Source organism: Octodon degus, unplaced genomic scaffold (genome assembly GCF_000260255.1).
Source record: "Octodon degus isolate 3935 unplaced genomic scaffold, OctDeg1.0 scaffold00015, whole genome shotgun sequence".
NCBI classification, from domain to species: domain Eukaryota; kingdom Metazoa; phylum Chordata; class Mammalia; order Rodentia; family Octodontidae; genus Octodon; species Octodon degus.
Genome location: NW_004524591.1, coordinates 24,081,290 through 24,103,542, shown reverse-complemented (window position 1 = coordinate 24,103,542; position 22,253 = coordinate 24,081,290). Strand labels below are relative to the sequence as shown.

Sequence of the window (22,253 nt, the reverse complement as noted above, 5' to 3'; positions counted from 1 at the left end):
TTTTGCTTCATAAATAGTCATCTTCATGGGGGCCGGGGGATGGCTCAGTGGAATAAGCGCTTCCCCGGCAAGGGCAAGGGCCTAAGTTCCACCAATAAGTTCAAAAAAAAAAAAAAAAAAAAAAAGCCATCTTCAGGAATTTTTAGAAGGGGGAAGCTTTAGGAGAATGGGCTAACAATGTTGTGATTCATAGATTATTTATTTTTTTACAGTACTGTATCAGCCAATGTTTCTATCTTATGTTTTACTAAGCAAATTTACACAATTCTTCAGTCTACAACATTGTGGTAAGGCAGGAATTCTTATTGTCTTGCTTGTTATATGAGAAAACACCAGACCTAGAGAAGTGAAGTAAATTGGTCAAGGTCAGGTAGCTTAAATTTAGAGTCCTGTTTGAATCTGGGTTTTGCATTCCAAAATTTTTAGTCCTTTGAGATTTACATGGAAGCCTCTTGTTTGATGTGTGTGATGAGGAAGATAAGAAGGTTTTCTGGTGTATTCCTGATGGCTATATTCTAAATGTGTGGGTTTTTTTTTTTGTATTTTATTTCTTTGAATTTTTTCCCCATGAGTGATGGGCAATGTTATGTTCATAGGTGTGACTTTTATTTAAGCTTCCTTTTGTTTTTTTAAAGAAAAATATCGACTTTTGTGTACTTTCTCCTGACTAGACTTCATTACTCTATTGAAGTCCAAAATGAAAGCAAAATTGCTTCATAGAAGGAATGAGTGATGTTGACTAGTTATTTTCCTCTCAAAACATTTGACCACAGCAATAAAGCAGCTGGTGTGAAAAAGGAAACAGACAAATTCAATTTTCAATCTCCAATTATTGATCCCAGATTTTAATACTTGTTTATAGGACTTGCTTGGAGATGATACTTTATGCATCTATGTAGCATACTTGTTCCTGCTGGCTGCTGTTAACAGTAGCTTTATAGTACCAAGGCCCTTTTAGCCTATTAGGCAAATAAATTCTTTCCTAGGGATTAATTAATCATGGTTAGAGATGTAATTCATCATGCAAAATACCACAGCTGTCTTAGTGAAAAATTCTTAGTGATTCAGAAATGTCTCCATGTCCAGCTTAAATGCTTATTACTCTTGTTTCTTCATGAACTTGTATATGTGCTGCTGAAGCGAGCACACATGAACTTGTAATAGTTTATAAATTATAATTATTTTGAGACAGGAATACAGAAAAACCTAAAGAGTGATTCAGTAATTGAGTACATCTTGGAGTGGCAATTTTAAACCATTTGCCTTTTGCTCATGTTTTTTATTTTTTAAATTTATTTTATTTTATTGAGAAACAAGTATCAATGAGACAGTTTCAAAGCTGATTAATAGGACATTTTCAATAATTAATACATTGTACATTGTTATCTTCTTAGTGATTATCTACAGTACGAGAAGCAGACAGGATATCCTGTCCAAACATATTTACTACAAATCTTTCTTCTCATTGAATTAAGCGAAAGTAGCTGTATATCTATCGTAACTACTCTGTACATACAAACACAAAATGGTCCTTCCTTTGTATCCCCTTTTTTTGTTTAGTCCTGTCAGAGATGGGAATTCTGTTGGCATCTAAATACTGTAGGTGCTTGAATTCAGCAAAACAATCCAGCACAGTCCAGCAGTCCACAATAGTAGTGAGTTATCCGCAGAAGTTGTTGACTAGAGCCTTTTACAGCTCTGCATATTAATATGGCTTTACTTTATATACCTTGTTTTTATACTTTTCTGCTGGTATTTTTTAGTTTTGTAGCTCTGGGGAGTGAACCCTAGGCCTTAAACATGTCAGGCAAGTGGTGTACCATTTAGCTAAATCTTTTAACTCATACCTTTAAACCTTCTTGTCCAGGTCCAAGACATATTACTGAAAAAACTCTGTGTCCATTTCCAGCTGTCCAATGTGCTCTTTACCTGTCAGGTATAGTAGAATGAGCATATGCGTTGGTATCAAGTATACATAGCTTTAATTTTAGCTCTGATATTGTGCACATGTGTGTGAATTCCTGCTCTGAGCCTGTTATTTCTTAACTTCTGAAAAGTGTGATGATCCTATACAGCTCACTAGACTATGTTGAAGATTGTATTGAGGACAGACAAAAACAACTGTAGTTATACTATAAACACTCAATTATTTATACCCTGTGCCTCACTGTCACCTTTCTTCCTGACAAGTAGGGCATAGAGATGTATATTAATTTCAGCATTTAGCTTTAAACTTTTACAAATAGACAAATTAAAGTTGGCTTGTTAGCACTTACTGTCAAAGGAATCTTGAATAAGTTTTGGTCTGTATTTAAAAAGAAATGCAGAGTATTTTAGGCTAGGTTACCAAAATTATACTGTCCCTGTTGTGAGATGTAAAACCTCTTTCTGTTTGGAAGTTTGTTGCATTTATTTCTGAGCACATTTTGAGAAATAGGTTGGTGAAGCTAAATGAGTCAGATGACACAGGTTGAGATCTGGCTATGTAACTTAAAAAAGCTCTGTGCCTTGACCAAACAACTTAGTGTCTTCTTTAGAAATAAGATAATGGTATCCATTTCATAGAGTTATTGTCAGGAATAAATGAATTATTATGTTTAAGACATTTAGATTAGGCTGGGTTTGGGGTGCATACCTGTAATCCCGGCTACTTCTAAAGGCTGAGGCAGGAAGTTTGCAACTTTAAGTTCGGCCTGGGCAATTCACCACTTTAGCAAGACCCTGTCTCAAAGGCTGGGGATGTAGCTCAGAGTGAAGGCCTTGGATTCAACCCCAAGTACCACCAAAATCAAAAACAAGACAGGCAAAACAAGATCATTAATTCAATGCCTGGACCACAGTTAAGTTTCATGTGTTAGTCTTTCTTTGAGGGAACTTCAAAGAGGAGAGCAACAAGAATGATGGATTGCTTGAAAGCCACAGTGTTGAAGAAACAGTTGAAGAAACTGGAAGTGTTTTCATTGTAAAAGAAAGCTATTTAGTGAGAACCTTCTACTACTGAAAGGGATATATTACAGAAGATCTAATAGACTTATTTTGTGTTACTGAAAAAGAACGAGAATCAATAATAAAAATTATAAAGGGGCTATTTTAATGGAAAGCTTTATAACAAGTAGAACTGTTCAGAATTGCAGTGAATTGCTCTGTGAGCTAGTCAGTTTTGCATGTTAAAGAGCCTGAGGTGGCTGAAGAGAGGTTCCTGACCTGGCTTAGGTAGAGTGAGCTAGAAGACAAGGTTTTTTATATATTGCTCCCAGTTCAGGTCAAGTGACAGTCTTAAATTAAGATCATCTCATACTGCAGTTTGCTGGATTTTGCTAGTATGCCCAAAAACTCTGTAGAATTGTCTGCTCTTTCATGTGTTAATGTTTCTTCATTAATTCCTTTTGTAAATATTTATTGTCTGAGTTGTTATGTTTCAGGATTCATTTCTCAGAAAACAAAATGAAAATGAATCTTTACTTCCCACTATTGCTTGGCATCATGCAGTCATTCAGTTCAAGAAGGAATACAGTGGGTTAGTTTGCTTTGTTGTTGGGAGATGCTTTTCTTTCAGTCCGATATATTTCTGAAGATCTTGTGAGTGAAAGCACTAAGCACCCTTCATGTGTTGTCAAGGTTGTTTGCCTAGCAAAGAGCCTTGGAAAGTAAGTCTGTCCCTCTGCATAAAAGAGCATTTGGTTGTTCAGGATTCGTCTTTGTTAACTTAGATGTGATAGGTATGCATCTGGACCTATCTAACCTGCATAGGATTTTGGGAGAAGGGGAATTGATACAGATACACTGATGCTCATGCTGCTTGCTGTGCTGTGAGTAATAAAGTCCTTAGTCTCTGACTCGTAATTTTTATTTCTTCTGTCAGCACTCATGTGATGTGGGCAGGCTAACATAAGAGTAATGTAGGAATCAGAGAGTTTAAATCCCATGCCCAAGGCTAAGTGATCTAGAATTTGGGAGTGGTGAGATTTATAACTTTGTTTCTAGAAGATTACTTTTCATATTACTATTGAAAAAGTGCTGTTGCTACTGCTGTTCTTGCTGTAAGTTGAGCATCCCTAATCTGAACATTTGAAACCTAAAATGCTCCAAATTCTCAAAAGTTTTTGAGAGTTGCCATCATATCACAAATGGAAAGTTCTATACCATAAAACTTTGTTTCATGTACATTATTAAATTAGTATATAAAATTATCTTTAGTGTATGTGTATAGAATGTATATGAAACATAAGGTATATGTATAAAATTTCTTTCTTTTTTTTGAATTATACATTTTATTTTATTTTTTAAAAATTTTATTGATAAACAGATAGCAATGAGACAGTTTCAAATCAAATCGGAAGTACAGTTTCAACAAATTGTATAAAATTTCATGTTTAGACTTGGGTCCCTTATATAACATATCTCATGAATATGCAAATATTCAAAAAAACTGAAATCTGAAATCCTTGCAGTTTCAAGCATTTTGAATAGTGGGGACTTGGTCTGTACAAACACAACCAACATTTGATCAAGACTTGTTAATTTTACTTAACACTTACTAGTAATCCTATTATCTCTAGTTTTAGGTGAGCAAAACGAGATTCTGTTACCAAGGTAGTACATATGGTAGAGTCAGGATTGTCATTTAGGTCTGCAGACAGAGCAACCTGGGCTTTAAATCCCTGTGCTATCCTGTATCCTCATTGTGTGAGGTAGGGTAAATTAATTTAACCTCTTCAGATCTCAGCTGCTCCCTTACAGAGGGGGAGGGGAGAAAACAGGACCTGAACCAAAGGGATTACACACACATTCTATAAAATGTGCAACACAGCTGCTTTCTGGTAGCTCGTAAGCCTCTCTAAATATTAGGGGTTACTACTACTTTTATTATCCTTTCTGCCTTCCTTTTCTCTAATTAAAAAAAAAAAAACCTTTAATGACCTGATACGCTCCAAGTTCAATAATATATTTTTGACTGAACATAAAATGTCATTAATACTGGTTTATATCAAGAGGATGAATTTCACATGCGGGGCAAACCTTACTCAGGATATTTCTTATACAAATATTTCCTTTAAAAATGATAATAGGAGCAAAAATCCTCTGTAGACTCAATTTAGTCTAATCTTCTTTAGTAACCTTTCTATTTCCTAAGTAACTCCTAATGATCCAGTAATGTGTTGCAGTGACAGCTGATGCCAGAGAAGGTGTCCTCAGTGGGCCTGACATTTTCCTTAATGGTAATTCTAGCTAGTTAAGGTAAACAATGTGAAATGTTTGGCGTGTTTCCTTCCACAAATGGTAGTGGAGAGAGGAAATTATGAACAGCATTATAAAGATGGCAGACTGGTACAGTGTAGCTTTGAAAACTTGTGGCTATTGTATTTTCAGTTACAAAGCAAAATGTTATAGTCAAATTTCCAGGAACCCTTACCTTTGGGACAGTTGATAAACTGAAGGCATTTTCTGATTGTGCTTTACATTAGATTAATAGCCTGGATACTTTCACGTTTAAAGAGCAAAGTTATGTATCATGTAAACATTGGGAAGACCTGCTAAAGTACTTGGTACCTAAATATTGCAAGTAATCTTTGTAACTTTATCTGTGAAAACAAATTCCTCCTTAACTTTCCATTTTGATTTACTTTAGTAGTCAGATGCTTGTGTGATATTCTTTGCCCAAAGATAACCTAGAAAAGTATCTGGTTTAAGATCCAGTTTCCAAGTAAAGAAACGATCTGGTATGGTAAAGCCTTCAGCTCAGTTAGTTCCCAGTAATGTTGCTTTTCTGAGTATTCTACACTAGCCTTTGTGATTTTTGCTTTTTTTCTTCATCATATTTCACTTACTTTTAACTTCATATGATGTGGAGGTTATACTGAAGTCAAAGACTGACCTCCTGAATTTTCCTCTAAATTAAAAAAGATGTTTTGTATATTGTGTGGCTCATGAATTAAGATCCTTTGGTCTGAATGACAGTTTGGAGAAGTCTGTCATGCCATATTTTGCTTGTAGGTATCTAGAAGTAGGTATATGATTGATTTGCTGACAGACCATCTCTGAAAGCAGTTATAATGATGGACTTGTAATTGATTACATCTGTCATTGAGAGCCTAAAATAACCCCCACCCTAAATTAAAAAAAGATAAATGAAATAAACTAGGCTGAATGTATAAGCTGACAAATCTGAGGGAATTTAATGAAACTCTAAATTACCACAGCCAACAGATAAGAGGAAGAGGTTTCTTTGTTACTGATTATAATACTAAATTAAAAATTATCCAAGAAAGAAAATAGAGGAAACAAAGATCTGTGGCCCATGTATCAAACTAAGTTATTGAAAGATTTTTAATAAGTGTATCTATCTCATGCTGTGGTTATTGTTGATTCCTATCAATCTTGTTAGTGCTGTTTGAAGAATAGTAAGTGTAGGACTGTCCTGTACTATACCTTAGATTAATGCTGTTAAAACAGATTTTACAATGAACGTGACCTTATTTCCAGACTACTAGGGCTCTGTATCAAATTCAGGTCATTCAAATGAGCTCTGTGCCTCAGTATATGAGTAATTTTATCATTAGTACTCTTTCAGCTACATATAAAAGAAGACCAATGGAAAGTGACTTAAACAATGGATATTCATTATCTCCCATAATAGGAAGTCTGGAGTTAAGGCAGCTTCAGGCCTGGCTGCTTCAATGGCCCCAATGATGTACCTGTGGTAGTGGTAGGTTGGCATTTCCTTCCATAGTTCTAAGATGGTTGAAGTACCTGAGTATCTCAGCTTAGTGTAAAAATATTGAGAGTTAAGAAAGGGTGCCTTTTTCTTGTCTTGTCTTGTCTTTTTTTTTTTTTGTCTTTTGGAGACAGGATTTCAGTATATAGTTCAGGGTGGCTTTGAACTCACTTTGGAGGTCAGATTTTCCTTGAACTTGGAACAGTCCTCCTGCCTTAGCCTGCCAAGTGCTGGGATTACATGTGTGTGCTACCACACTCAGTACCTGTTATTCTTTTTATAAGAAAAATATTCCTAGAAGGTCCATAGTGCTCACTGGCAACTTTTTTTCTGGTAGAAAGAGTTGAATTAGGAATTGCTATGATTTACTCAGGCAAGAACTGCTCACCCCCTCAAAAAGTTCACACCTACCTGCTGTCTGATTAAAATCAGTTCTAAGGCCAAATAAACAAATGAAGGTAGGTAACCAACAAACCCATTTTAATGGGCTACTGCAGTTTACCATTACGGTGACTTTATATTTTTGGCTAGTAACATGTAGTACTTTATTTCCTATCTAGTAAGATGAATGTGCTGTCATACTGATGGAGTTGCCATTTGTCTTACTTTTTTCTTGTTGCTGAGACAAAATACCTGATGCCCAAAGTTAAAGTGAGGAATGGTATATTTAGCTAGTTTGTAGAGGTTTGAGTCCATTATCAGCTGACTCCAAGGCAAGGTGGCTTGGCAGAGGGCCATCACAGTGAAGACAGTTCATGGCACTCATAGATACCAAAAGCAACAAGGGAAGACAGAGACAAGCTTCTTTCTCTGCCTTTTATTATATCCAGTCTCTTGAGATTAGCATGGTCCCAAACTAATCAGTGGACTGATCCAGCAATCACCTGCTCTTAATCCCTGCACCCTTAATACCAACATTGCATCATGAATCAGTAGCCATCTTGACAAAACTACAACCACATGAGGTTTTGGGGAGATATCTAGACACAAAACATTATATGTTCCTTATGCTATATTTTGCAAATTTCATTCTGGTTGATATATTTCTTATCTTTACCAGAACTCTGTCTACTAGTGATGATGTGGAAGACAGAGAAAATGAGAAGGGCCGCCTTGAGGAAGCCTATGAGAAGTGTGACCGTGACCTGGATGAGCTTATAGTGCAACACTACACAGAACTGACAACAGCCATTCGCACCTACCAGAGTATCACTGAGCGCATCACTAACTCTCGGAACAAAATAAAGCAGGTGAGCTTCTTTTCATCTGGTGATTGTGCCTAGTATGGATGTGCTTGGAGAGGTACCAGGTTGCTAGGTGATCGTCTTCAAGAGTAGCTCATGACAGTCTAAAATTCTAAACATGGAGATCATCCCAGGCTGGCTGCTGCTGCTGCTCTATGTGTTATCCTTGGAGTTATTTGTAGTTATTTCTCACTGCATGGTGAAATAGCCTCAATTTAAAGAAGACTGAAAGGAATGTGAATTGATGGGGTAGAACTTTTTACTATTAGAGGCTCCATCACACTATGGCGAATATATTTACTGTGCTCACAGCTCACCTTTTATCTGTATAGGTGTATTACCTTAGCAATTAAAAGATTTTTCTTTTAAATTTTGGCTTTACTTCTGTCCCTTAATTTGAAATTAGTTGTAATTTCTCTGCAATTATGTGTGTGCAATCGGTATTTTTTTTGGGAAGAAAATCTGACATGCAAATTATTTAAACATAGAATGAAATGTTCATAAAGTTTTTGAGTATGTTTGTTATGATGAGCTTGTATTTTTATTTTGTAACTATCTTGTAATGCTTTGGAGTTGTTTTTTCTCTCTCCCTCTCTCCCTCTTTCTTTCTCCGTTTGCCTTCCTGTCTCTCTATTGATACATGATCTTTACTTTCTTAAGAATCCAGCTCTAGAACCAGTAAGTATTTCACCTTTTTCAAGCATTGTACTGACCTCTCTTTACATTTTAAAAATAACTGCTTATAAAATTGTAAGCTCATGCAACGGATTTATCTATGAAACTAGGTAAAGCTGTAGATCAGTTCCTCTAGATTTAAAGTAAACTGTAGTCCATTTTGATGCAATATACTAAGCTTCAGAGGAGTCAGAAAATGAATGCATAGAGCTGCTGACCTTCTGGCTTTGCCTCGGGTAATCAGAGTGAAGGTGAAGGATCGTTTGGTGTTTGTGTTTTCTGATTAGTTTGGTTGACTGAAAAGACTTTGTCCTAATCTCAGGGGAAGCACCAATGCTGATTTCTGCTTTGCTTCCTACCACCCTGAGTCAATAGCATCCTTACTGCAGACAAAAGAATGTTCACTTAGTACTGAAAAAAGAGGACCTCATCTTGGGGATTGCACATTTATTTTAGTAGACACGCTTTTCATACCTTCCTCATTTTCTGTATGCTGGGGTTCTGAGCAAAAGAAAACAAAAGAAATCTTTATTACATAAGACAGTGTCAGGAAAGTAAATGCCACATAATTCATTGTTCTGAATTAGCTTCAGTATTGGGAAGAGAAATAAAGGGCTATAGCTTTTTGCTGAAAAGCCTTTAATAATTGATAGATAGGCAAAGGAAAATGTTGGGGCATAATGAAAGTGAATATATTTTTATTGTATAATTTGACAGTTTTATACTATGAAAGTCCATTTCTTTTTTTTGTTTTAAAATATTTATTTATTTGTTACAGAGTCTTGCTATGCAGCTTGGACTCCTAGTGATCCTCCTGTCTCAGTCTCCCTAGCACTTACAAGCATGCATCACCACACCCGGTTTGGGGGCCGGCATAGTGCACCTGGGGTTCCGGGGCTGGTACAGCATGCAGTACCAGGGATTGAATTCAGGTCCTTGTGCTTGTTAGGCAGGTGCTAAGACTGCTGAGATATCTCTCCAGCCTCCCCAAAATCCATTTTATATCACGAAGGAAATACTTAACATTTCCTCACTAACTTTTTCTTGTCTTTTTTGTTTTTTAATTGCACTGTGGATTCCATACAAAGTACAGGTATATATTTCTTAAAGTAAAAATGTGGATAATTTAGTCATTATTAGGCTACATTATTTTAGATCCAAACAAAGTGTTGAGGATGTGTAGAACTGAATTGAAATATTCTTTCTGTTCTCTACCAAAAGAATATAATGAGGATTCACTAATAAATATTTGCTGAAATCCCAGTACTTTTTTAGGTTTTGGGACTATACATGTGGAAGACAACAGTCCCTGTCACCATGGGGCTTATACAGGAAAAGAGAAAAACAAACAAATGATGTTTACTAACACTTATTGAATATCAGCTTTGTGCTAGAAGTATTGTTCTAGGCTCTGGGGTTATAGAAATGAAGAAAACATAGAAATTCCTGTCTTTGTGAGGTTTATATTCTAAGCTACATTCTAATCAGGAGAGACAGAATATAAACTAATAAATAATTAAATGGAATAACAGATGGTAAGATATGTTATGCAAAAGAAAAAAGTGAGAACAAACAAAAAATCACAAAACAAGGAAGGGAGACTAAGAAGTTGCTCTTTTCTTTAGGTTATCAGGGAAGGTTGCTGAGGTTACATTTGCGCTCAATACTGAAGGAGGTTAGGGTGAATATTAGGAAGGCTGCTCAAAAAGTAAGGATAGAACATGCAAAGATCTTGAGGCAGTGAAGATTAGATGTTTGAGAAGCAGAAAGGGGCTTAGTGGGGCTGGAGTACAGTGAGGAATTGGAGATGGTGGATGAGAAAGCTGATAGGTGAGGTATGGTGCAGTGGGCCCTGGCATATTAGATACTGTAGCTCACTGCTTAGTTACTTTCTCATTGCTGAGACAGATTGACACCCACAATTTAAAGGAGGTTTATTTTGGTTAACAGTTCTGTAGAGGTTTTAGTCCATAGTTTGTTGACTCTAAGGCAGGGTGGCATGGCAAAGGGGCATTAGAGGAGAGTCGCTTACGGCAGGGCAGGCTGAAAGTAGAGATCATAGGAGGACAGTGATGTACTCTTCCAGCCACACCCATAGCGACCCACCTCTACCCACCAGGTTTCACCTCCCAACATCACACTCAGCTATAAACTCATCAGTGGACTAAACCAGTGATCAGTATCACATGACTATGATTCAAACACCACCCTTCTAACCGCTACCCCCACCTATGAGGTTGTAAAGGTTTGAGAGTATGTCTAGATATAAACCACAACAGTTATTTAGAAAGACTCTGAATTTTTATCTTTGAGTAGGATGGGAAATCACTGTAAAGTTTTGAGCATCAAATGGTACAATGTGACTAATATTTTGAAGTGCTTTCTCTAGATGTTTGGTAAGGAATGGATTTTAGTGGGGAGAAGTGTGGGTGAATATGTTCATGTTTATGCATTACCCCATTTATCATGTAAGACCACAGAACTGTTTATACTCGCTACTTTTTATATGACTTTTATATATTAATTTATATTATATTGGTAGAAACTATATTCTTGAGATAAATGAGAAATGATAGATGTTTTTGATTTTTTTTCCAGATTCCAAACCTTTTTACACTGGCAAATTTAATTTGGAATCTTTTTATATATTAACAAATGGTGCATCCCTGGTACCACATGCTGTTCTCTTCCTGCCCCTGGGTGCGCTGAGCCAGTGACTGAGTCTGGGCTTTGTGGTGCATGTCTATAATCCCAGCCCTGGGGAGGCTTGAAAACAGTAGGATCATTATGAGTCTGAGCTGTGTAGTGAGACCCACAAAATACATTAAAAAAATTGCAAATAAAGTACCATATATGATTGATGAGGTTTCATAATGTGGTTAATAAACAAAATACAATGGTAATTCTGTTATTACTTGAGAGCACATTGTAAAATCAGTCAAAATGAGATACTATATAGCATTAAAAATTCTTAAAAATCCATGAATTCTGCCACTGTCTTTAATAATGACTGTCTATTATAATAGCAGCATCAAAGTAGATGAATATAAGTTGGTAAACTTGGGCCGTAGAGAACATTCTTGTTTGTATTTGAATTTGTGTTTTTCTATATTGTACTAGGTAGATGGGATAATGTTGGGTTTCTTTAAAATACTGTAGTAAGTTTAATGCTCTTTACAGAAGCAGGCTGAGGGGAGGACACAGAGAGTTGGTTGTATTGTGATCTGTATATACTTATGTTTTACCCTGTTTTATTTTTCTGTTCTTTTGTTACTAAATCAAATTCTGAAAACTTTTTCTTGCCTGTAACTAGAAATAACTACATTATTATTCAAGTGAAGTTGTTAGAAATTAATTATTCAGTAAAGTGATGTTCATTACTTAACATTTACCTAAAATAAGTTTTTTTTGACTTTATATGAAAGTGTATCTTGAAAGGTGGAATGAGAATGAAGAATAGCCTTAATTAATATAAAGAATGTCAGAGTAGAACAACATGGTTTTTGTAGGAATTTATTTATAGCCCAAATTATGATGGAAATTCCTAGTTGCTTAGAAAGGCAAAAAGATTACAAGTTTCTAGAAATGGACATGGTGAGTAGTGGGCAATAATGAGGTACCATAATTTAAAATCTGGAGTTCATTAATGTAGTCCAAGAATCATGAGGTAATCTTTGCATTAAGTTCAGCTCTTTCTGTATTGGTATATTGTTTCTACATTTCACAGCTCAAAAGAAAGGTACTGGCCTTGGTCAGACTTGTGGGAAGAATCTCAGAATTGAAGACCATAGAGTGGCAGCTAAAAAATAAAAAGAAAAAAAAATGGAAGTAAAAGTATGACTAATTTTAAAATGATCTATGATTCTAAAGAGATTTTAAGCCAAGCACTGAGCAGTGTTTCTGAAGTTCTTCCATGGAGAAATTGGGCTGGACCTGAGTGGTGGGCAGATACCTATGAAAGCACTTAATATACAGATTTGCTATTGAAATATTATGTACAAAATGTTATGCAGATTTACTACCAAAATATAAAAAATTAACAGCAAAAATTAATGTAAAGAATTCCAGAGTAGAACAACATGGTTTTTGTAGGAATTTATTTATAGCCCAAATTATGATGGAAACTCCTAGTAGCTTAGAAAGGAAAAAAAGACTACAAGTTTCAAGAAATGGACATGGTAAGCTGTGGGCAATATTTTATATTTTGAACCATATTTTATATTTTGAAAATTGAAAATAATATTGACTTACTAATCTTCAGTGTCTGTCCTTTGCTCATAGGCAAGTTTTCAGGGTTTTTCTGATCTGCATTTTGAATGAACTGCTTCCACATATGTTGTACTTTATTTAGAAAATATATAGACTTAGAGGTCTTTTCTGCCTTTCTTTCCTTTCTCTGTCTCTGTCTCTCTTTCTGTCTCTGTCTATCTTTGTCTATCTGTCTCTGTCTCTGTCTCTGTCTGTCTCTGTCTCTGTCTGTCTCTTGTCTGTCTGTCTGTCTGTCTGTCTGTCTGTCTGTCTGTCTGTCTCCCTCTCTGTCCTCCCTTTGTTTCTTTCTACTTGGTACAGGGTCTCACTAAGCAGCCTGGACTCTTAGTGATCCTCCTGTTTTCAGCCTCCCAGCACTGGGATTACAGGTGTGTGTCACCACGTGTGGTGTCAGTGGCCAGCTTAGTGTGCCTGAGCCGGTGTGGCGTGTGTGCCAGGTGTCAAAGCCTGGTCCCTGTGCTTGCCTAAATAGGCACTTAGTCCACTGAGCTAACTTGCTGGCCCTTGCCTCTTTATTTCTTCTTGATCTAAATTTATGACTTTCTTTTATGACTTGAGTGTTATAGCTTTCCATCATTTTCCCCATACTTATATCTCTCGGATCCTCTTAAGTATATCTCTGCTTCTCCCTTCATGAAAGATAAGGCAATGTTAGTTAAAAGCCCCATTTAGTTTTTTTTCATCTCTTTATTGTTCCCTAGACCGGACTGCAAACATCTTCACTTTTGCAGGCTGGATCATTTATTTCTATTCACAACAGCTTCTGGGGCCATGCTTTCCTTTTTTTTCTTCTTTTCTAATAGTCTCTAACTAGAGTGACTTGCAGCACTAACATATGAAAACTAAAATTCCTGGTACTGTATGTGGTTAGAAGCAAGATACAAAAATGTTGAGGAAGAAAGGAAACGTCTGTATATGTGCTCAAGGAGTTTTTCAATCTTAATTATCCTTTAAATAGAATGGAATGAAAATACTACTTTTTTTTTTTTTTTTTTTTTTGCTTGCTGGGCACCCCCCAGGCTTTTGTAATGCCTAACGCTGTGGCTTATGGAGGGGCCCAAGTCATCCACAGCAGCGTTAGTGATGAAGGTCAGGACAGACTCTTGAGTTCAAGAACTTGGGCATACACAATCAAAGAAAATATTTCTTATGGTTTCTGTAGTTTTTTTTTTTTTTTAAATTTTATTTTGGCAGAACTGGGGATTGAACTCAGGACCTTGCGCTTGCCACGAAAGCGCTTATTCCACTGAGCCATCTCCCTGGCCCTCGAAAATACCACTTTTATAAAAGCAGTTCAGGAATTTGAGAAATACATTTATATGTGTAGTTTGGTATTGGTGAGAATAACTTGGTTTTCCATCTTTTAAATGACAAAAATCATATTGATTATTTACAGTGTACTATTTTGAGGTGTGAATACATTGTGGAATGTTATGCTGAGTAACATCTTACCTCACATACTTAAATTTTTTGGTGGTGAGAATATTTAAAATGTTTCTTAGCAATTTCTTTTTTTCATATTGATTGATTGATTGATTTTGGTGCGCTGGGAATTGAACCCAGTGCTTTATGAATGTTAGGCAGGTGGGCTATTATCCATTAAACCACACCTGCAGCCTTAGATATTTTAGAATATGAAGTGTATTGTTATTACCTATAGTCACCCTGTTTTATGATGATTAAAAAATTTATTGTTATTATTAAACCGAAGTTTTGTGTCCCTTCACTAACTTATGTCCAGTCCTGTGTCTTGTTAACCATCATTTTTGGTAGTCAGGTTTTAAATTTTTATTTAGTTTTACTTTTTTGAAACAGAGTCTTGCTTTGTAATGCAGGATGACCTTGAGCTCACTATGTAGAACAGACTGGCCTTGAGCTCACTATGTGGTCCAGGCTGGCCTTGATTCATGGTAACCCTCTTGCCTCATTCTTCTGAGTGCTGGGATTACAGTTGTGTGCCTCCATGTCTGGCTGTAACTATCACTTTGATTCTTGTCTATGACATTGACTTTTAAAGATTTTACAGTTAATTGAGATCATCTGATATTTATCTTTTTATATCTGACTTATTTCACTCAGTCTAATCTTGTCTGGGTTCATCCATGTTTTTGCAGATTACAAGATATATTTTTTAAAAAACTAGTATCCTATTGTGTATGTAAATCATATTTTCTTTATATGTTTATCCATTGGTAGACATTAGGATTATTTCTGTTTCTTGGCTATTATGAATAATGCCTCAGTGAACATTGGAGTGCTGATACTCCTTTCTTACAGTTTTTATTTCCTTTGGATAAATAGATGTTCCTTGATTTATGGCAGGATTGTATCCTGATAAACTCATTGTAAATTAAAAATATCACAAGTCAAAAATGCATTTAATATACATAGTCCCCTCTTTATGAGTTAGATCTAAAATGTCCCCCCAAAATCTCACGTGTTTGAAAGGCAGTTAGATCATGGGACATCAGTGATTTTATCCATTGATGAGTTCTGTACCTATTTGTATTGTTAGGAGTTGGAGCCTGGTTAGAGGTGGTTTACTATGGTGTGACCTGGAAGGGTGTATTATTTTCCCCAGTTCTTATTTTCTTTCTTGATGCTCCTATGCAGTGTCCCTGTGCCATGTTTTTCCTGTTTTGGAGCCATTCAACCTGGATTGGTGAAAGTGACCAGTGCATAACTGAAAATTCTAGTTTGGGAACACAGTGCACTGTGGGAGATTGGCTGTTTCTTTTGGAGTTATTGCTTGCTGCCACTTCACAGTATTACCAGAGTATTATGCAGCATATCAATAGCTGGGAAATGATGAAAAGATCAAAATTTGAAGTAGGGCTTTTGTTGAATGTGTATTGTTTTCACACCATCATAAGCTGGGGACCTTCTGTATACTGAGTAGTAGGATTGTTGGGTCATGTGTTCTGTTTTCATTTTGGGGGGAACCTCAGCACTATTTTCTATAGTAGCAATGTTCCCTATCTTTACTGAAGTTTAATTTATAGTAATATATACATATTTTGAGAGTCAGTTCATTGAGTTGGGCACATGCATAAGTCCTGAAATGTATTATTGCCCCAGGGAGCTCCTTTCTGATTCTTTAGTTATTTTTCTCCCACATCCTGCTGCAAGGAACTTTAGTGATTTCAGTTCTATCACTGTGGATTAGTTCTGCCTGTTCTAGAGCTTCATGCCTTATATTGTTTTTTTGGATCTGGGCTTCTTTTGCTCATAAGAATATTTTTGAGATTTTTTCTGTACCTAGAAAGTAATTCTCTTTTGGAATTTTTAAAGGTATAAGGTTCCTTTGTCTTACAGATTTTCAGATTTTGGTGTTTCTGTTCAGGAAAGTCTAATGCTATTCTGATTGCTGCATAAAGCCTGCCTTTTAAAAATTTTAAATTTTTAAATTATTTTTTAAAGAATACAAAATGGTAATAGAAAAAATAGCATTAGAAGTGATATACAATTTCACTAAGCAAAGGAATAGGAATTCAACAATGGTTGCTATATTGTATGATACTATCTTCAAGTTAGTTGTTTAAGTTAACAGGTGTAAATGTGCAAGATTGGTTTAAAGAAAAAAACAAAACAAAATAACAAAGTTACAAGAAATTCAAAAGAAAAATAAAAGAAAATTGTGTAAACATTGTATTGTATTGCTGGTTTGAGAACCTGAAAGAGTTAATAAAATTAGAAAGATACAATAGATACTGTAAAATGGAAAGAATTTGTTCAGTGGGAAGGAAAAATTGGGATGAAGAAAAGGAAAAAAGAAAGAAGGGAGAGAGATATGTTTAGGTATACATGCAGGATAGTTTGGGTAATTGTACTGACGATTTCTGTTAGTCTGTTCAAAGTCTGCTTTTTTTATTGAAAGCTTTTGGGTCTTCTCTTAAGCTTGTGTTCCTTTTTTTTTTTTTTTTTTTTTTTTTTTTTTTTTTTTGTCTCTTTGAGTCAGGGTCTCACTATATAGTTCATGCTGGTTTGAGCTTACTTTGTAGCTGAGACTAGTCTCAAATTTGCGAGGATCCTCCTGCCTCGGGATTCTAAGTGCTGGGATTACAGGCATGCACCACTATCCCAGGTTACACCTGTCTTTTTTTTTTTTTTTTTTTGGTGGAACCAGGGATTGAACCTAGGCCCCTGTTCTTGCCAGGCAAGCACTTATTCCACTGAGCCATCTCCCTGGCCCCTACGCTTGTGTTCTTAAGGTGTCAAGATAGGTATTTTTCTCATCCTATCGTCTTGAGCACTTGATATGCTTTTTTGATATGGAAACTCATCACTTTTGTTTAGGAAAAATTTGTTTCTATTTTTTATGTTTTATTAGCTTTTTTTTCCCACTCTATTTTTATCTCCCCCCTCCTCCTGCCAGAATTCATATTTGGCAAGTATTGGACTCTTGGTTCAATTTTCTGATTTTCTTTTTATCCTTTGTGTGCATGTGTGTGTGTTTTTCTTCTTTTTGGAGAATTTGTCATGGATGTCTTCTAAACTTTTTACTTGGTTTAAAAAAGTTTTAAAGTGTAAAATTTTTTTTCTAAGAGTTATTTTTCATTTTCTGAACTTTTTATAGTTAACCTGTCTTGTTTCATTGATATAATAATTTCTTTTATTTTTCCTCAGCATCTGAATTACAGGTTTTTATAAATTCTGATTCCAACCTAGGCTCAGTAGAACATGCCTGTAATCTTAGCAGTGAGGGAAACTTAGGTAGTAGGTTTGCAAGTTTGAGTCCAGCCTGGGAAACTTAGGGAGATCCTAAATCAAAATAAAAAAATAAAAACAGATAGGGTTACCCCTAAATGGTAGAATTCTCCTGGGTTTGATCTCTAGTACAACACACATGCACACTTTCGTGTATGAATGCACACACACACATATGCGTGTGAACACACATTTTCTATATCATTTCTATCCCCCTATACTCTTTTCTACCTCAGTACTTTTTACTTTTTGTATGTGTTTTGTTGCTTGTCTTTCCTTGAATGTGTGGTGATCCTTGGATAAAAATTTGTCTGCAAGAGGGAAAAACTAATTGGAACTCATGGCATGTTATGGGATTTATCTATGATGATTCCTTCTCTTTAGAACTCAGTAGTTTTTTAAGTGAAAGCACTGATGTCACTATGTATCTTTATAAGTCTTTTCACTTGAATCAGGTCATTTTAGAAAGCTGTGATTCTTACATGTTTTAGGAGTAAGTCAAACTGCCACTATTACTTCAATCTAATAATTAAAAGAGGATGAAGGTCCAGAGGGGCTGAAAATTACACCTTTTAATTGGCTCCCCTTTTATTTCTTCCTATTTTTTACTTATTTGGTATAGGGTCTTACTGTACAATTCAGACTTGTAGTGATCCTCCTGTCTCAGCCTCCACATTACTGGGATTACAGGCATATGCCACCGTGCCTGATTTCAGTGTCCAGCATAACTTGAGGTCCTGGGGATTGAGGCTGGGTCCTTGTGCTTGCCAGGCAGGCGCTTAGACCACTGAGCTATCTCCTCAGTCTTCATCTTCCTGTTTCTTTATAGTGCCTCACATCCTTCCCATACTCATGCCTAGTATTTCTTTTTCAAATTCTTTCTAAATCTGCTCTCTCCAGATTTGACCAGTGCTGAGGAGGTGAAACTATGTGTCTATGTGGTTTGATAGGGGACCTGTACCTTAAAATACTTCTATAGAAAGTGATAGCTCTGTGCCTCTGCCTTACATATATTTGGTACACTCTTTCCAGGAATAGCCTTTCTCCAGGTCAAGGTGTTAAAATTTTTCTGGTCTGCAAACTTAGTTCCTACATTTATTTATTTATTTATTTGTTTGTTTATGAACCAGAGATTGAACTGAGGCCCTTAGTACTTGCCAGGCAAGTGCTTATTCTACTGAGCTATCTCCCTGGCCCCATACTGTTCATTTTGATAGCTTTCAGAATTTTGTTACCATGTCTTATCTGCTTTTCCTTCTTCTCCTTTCTTGATATTTTGTACTTAAAAAATTTCCTCTTTGCTATTAGTTTGTTGGGACTACAGAAAAGAATAATGATAACCATGTTCATTAGATTTTTTTCTCCACTGGGTCTATGAATCCTGATTTCCTCCAAAATTAACTATTATTCCAGTATGCTTATTTCTTGTGAAATATCACTGAGTCCTCTTATTCAATACTATTTTTATTTTATTTTTTTAAGGTATTGGAAATCACACTCAGAACCTTGTGCTTGCCAAGCAAGCATTTGTGCCACTGAGCTGTATCTCTGCCCCAATGCTTTATTTTTTAAATTTTTATTTTTTTGTTACAGGCTCTCCCTGTGCAGTTCAGACTTGTAGTGATCCTCCTGTCTCAGCCTCCCCAGCACTGGGATTGCAGGTGTGCACCACCTTACCCAGTTTTGGGGCCAGGGTTCCAGGGTGGGCACAGCATGTGTTACTGGGGATTGAACTTGGGTCCTTGCACTTGCCAGGCAGACGCTCAGACCGCTGAACTATGTCCTTAGCCAAGACTTTTTTTTTAAACATGGAAGAGTTTCATATAAGTATCGTGTAGGCCTTACCCTGAAATTATAGAAATGGGTTAGGTGGTTTCTCAAGAAAGCTTTTATCTTAGCATTCTATTTTTATATTTTCCATGCCTCATAGAAAAAATGTTGAAATTTAGTTTTCAAGTATAGTTTCAGTGAGTATGCATATATCACATCAGATCTCATAAAAGAGGAATGCAGATTTTCAGTGGACAAAAATGTGGTAGTCTTTTTAGGGTAATGGAAATGTTCTGTGTTTAATGAAGGCTTGGATTGTGTAAGTGTGCATATTTGTCATAACTCATTAAATAATACAAATGAAATTCATTCCTTCACAAATGTTACCTCAAGAAAACAAAATTGGAAACAGTGTTGAATTCTACATAAAAATGTGTTAGGACTGTCAAAAATCTCCCATATCTACATTGATCTGCAAGTAGATCTATGAATTATAAATGGTTATGAATCTTTTTATCTTCTCATGGTATAAAAGTTGTAAATTTTAATTAAGGTACAAAGTAAAAATTTACTTTTATCATGTAATTTTACCTATTGCACCCCTTTTTCTCTCTGTTTCAATTTTACCATGTTATATACTGTGCAAATCTACAGAGTGCTGTAGATTGTCTTATTTAATGTCTAATATTTAGAATGCAAAGCAAAAACTCTGATATGTCCTGTTGAGGTTATGTCTAGCTATACCTACTGTTTTTGGAAACTGAGGAAACAATTACTAGTTGAAAAGAACACTTAGATCCATGACTGTAAACTTTACCTACCAGCTGAGTAGATCATCTACAGGGAGGGCTGGAGGAAGAATAATAGCATTATCTTCTCAAATTGGTCATTCTCCTTTTAGACATATGGTGCTTTATATTTTCAGAATGCTTTATATCCTTAGTAATTATTTTTAGATCCACTCAAGGTATGTTGGGAGTACTTTGCTAATTTCATGGAAGAAAAAAATACAGACACAGAGAGGCAGAGATGCATCCAGTTTCAGAACCAGGATTAGAATTTTACAAACAGAACAAGCAAGGGGATTAAGTGGGACTGGGAATTAGGGATTGTTACATGCAGTAGTACCAATAGGAACATTAACTATATTATGGGTTTAGGCTGGCAAAAGTTTGAATTGACCCAAGATTGAATCTACTCTATTCTAGGTAAAAGAAAATCTGCTTTCATGCAAGATGTTGTTACACTGCAAACGTGATGAACTTCGGAAACTGTGGATTGAAGGAATTGAACATAAGCATGTCCTGAACCTGCTAGATGAAATTGAGAACATCAAGCAAGTACCTCAAAAGCTGGAACAGTGCATGGCCAGCAAACACTATCTCAGTGCCACTGATATGCTGGTAAGAGAACAGCATGTGATAGAGTTGTTTCCACTAAGATTTAAAAAAAAAATACTCTTTTTGTTCTTTTAATTCTGTAATACACATTAAAAACAGCCCTTTTGGGATTCAGAAGGCCTTATATATAGTTGAATTTCTCTTTCTTATTTCATGTTTGAAAGGGCAGATGATTATTACTTGTATTGCCTGCATTTGGAACAGTAGCAAGACATACTGTTTAATGGAAAGAAAGCAGTACAGAAATAATGTAGGAATCATAATAAGAGGTGTTTTGAAGCTTTAGAGGAAGATAATCCCATTTTTGTCTTTTTGTTTTTTGTTGTTGCAGGAATTGAACTCAGGGATTCGCCAGTGGTGGGCAAGTGCCCTACTACTGAGCTATATCGTCAACCCTTTTTTTCCTAAAATTTTATTTAGACAAGGTCTTATTAAATTGCCTGGGCACTCCTGAAACTTTAGATCCTACTGCTTCAGTCTCCGAAGTAGCTGGGATCACAGGCATGTGTCATGAGGCCCAACTGAGTACCATTTTAAAGAATGAAATCTACATGACCCAGTAAACTTGGTGTTCTGCAAATTATTTGAAAGAACTTTAACCTTAGGGCATGTTTGTTTTTTTTTTTTTCCTTTTTTTGTGAGAAAACATTTTGAACTATGTTATTTATTGTGACTTTTTCTTCTGTTTGAAAGTTTGTAATTCTTACCCATATTTACAATTGCTTTGATATATCCTCTAGAGTTCATCATATTAGATTTTTTGATTCGTAACAGTGGCTCTCTACTTTGTATTTTTAAAAAAATTAATTTTACTGAGACACAAATAGCAATGAGACAAGTTTCCAAATCGATTAATAGGACAGTTTCAATAATGAATACATTGCATATTGTTGTCTTCGTTGTGGTTATTTCATAGTACAAGATGCAGACATGATATCCTATCCAAACAATATCAGTACAAATCTTTCATCTCATTGAATTAAGAGAAAGCTGTATATCTATCCTAACTATTTTGTATATACAGATACAAAATGGTCCTTTATTTATATCCCCTTTTTTTGTTTATTTTGTCAGAGATGGGTATTCCATTACCATTTAAATATTGTAGGTGATTGCATTCAACAACATAATCCAGTGGCCATGACTCATCCACATTGCTGATATTAACAAAGGATGTACAAACTGCGGTATAGAGTTTCAGGGTAAATCCTGAGGGTGTTTGACTGATCTGGTCAGATACAAAAGTTATATTTCTTGTTATATAGGTCTTGCTTTATCTTGGTTTTAACCATCCAGCAGAAAAGTATTAATAATGAGGTATGAAAAGTAAAGCCATAGACCCAGTCCTGGCCCAGGTTTGGTGAGTGTGTGGAGAGCTTCCTGCTAACCTGCGCCGGCGGGACCAGTCCCAGCCCAGGTGCAGGATGGGCCGGACCCTCACCCACCCCCTCGGGCTGCGCCCCACCACTCCGC

General features: G+C 35.9%; 1 protein-coding gene across 1 annotated transcript in view; it reads left to right on the top strand.

The window, feature by feature from the left end:
• Positions 1-22,253, top strand: part of Exoc4 (exocyst complex component 4) — a 951,164-nt gene that overhangs the window by 17,760 nt on the left and 911,151 nt on the right. Inside the window, exons 2-3 of the mRNA XM_004626539.3 lie at positions 7,776-7,965; positions 20,589-20,783. Coding sequence (XP_004626596.1) covers positions 7,776-7,965; positions 20,589-20,783 — 385 coding nt within the window. The remainder of the gene's footprint in view (positions 1-7,775; positions 7,966-20,588; positions 20,784-22,253) is intronic.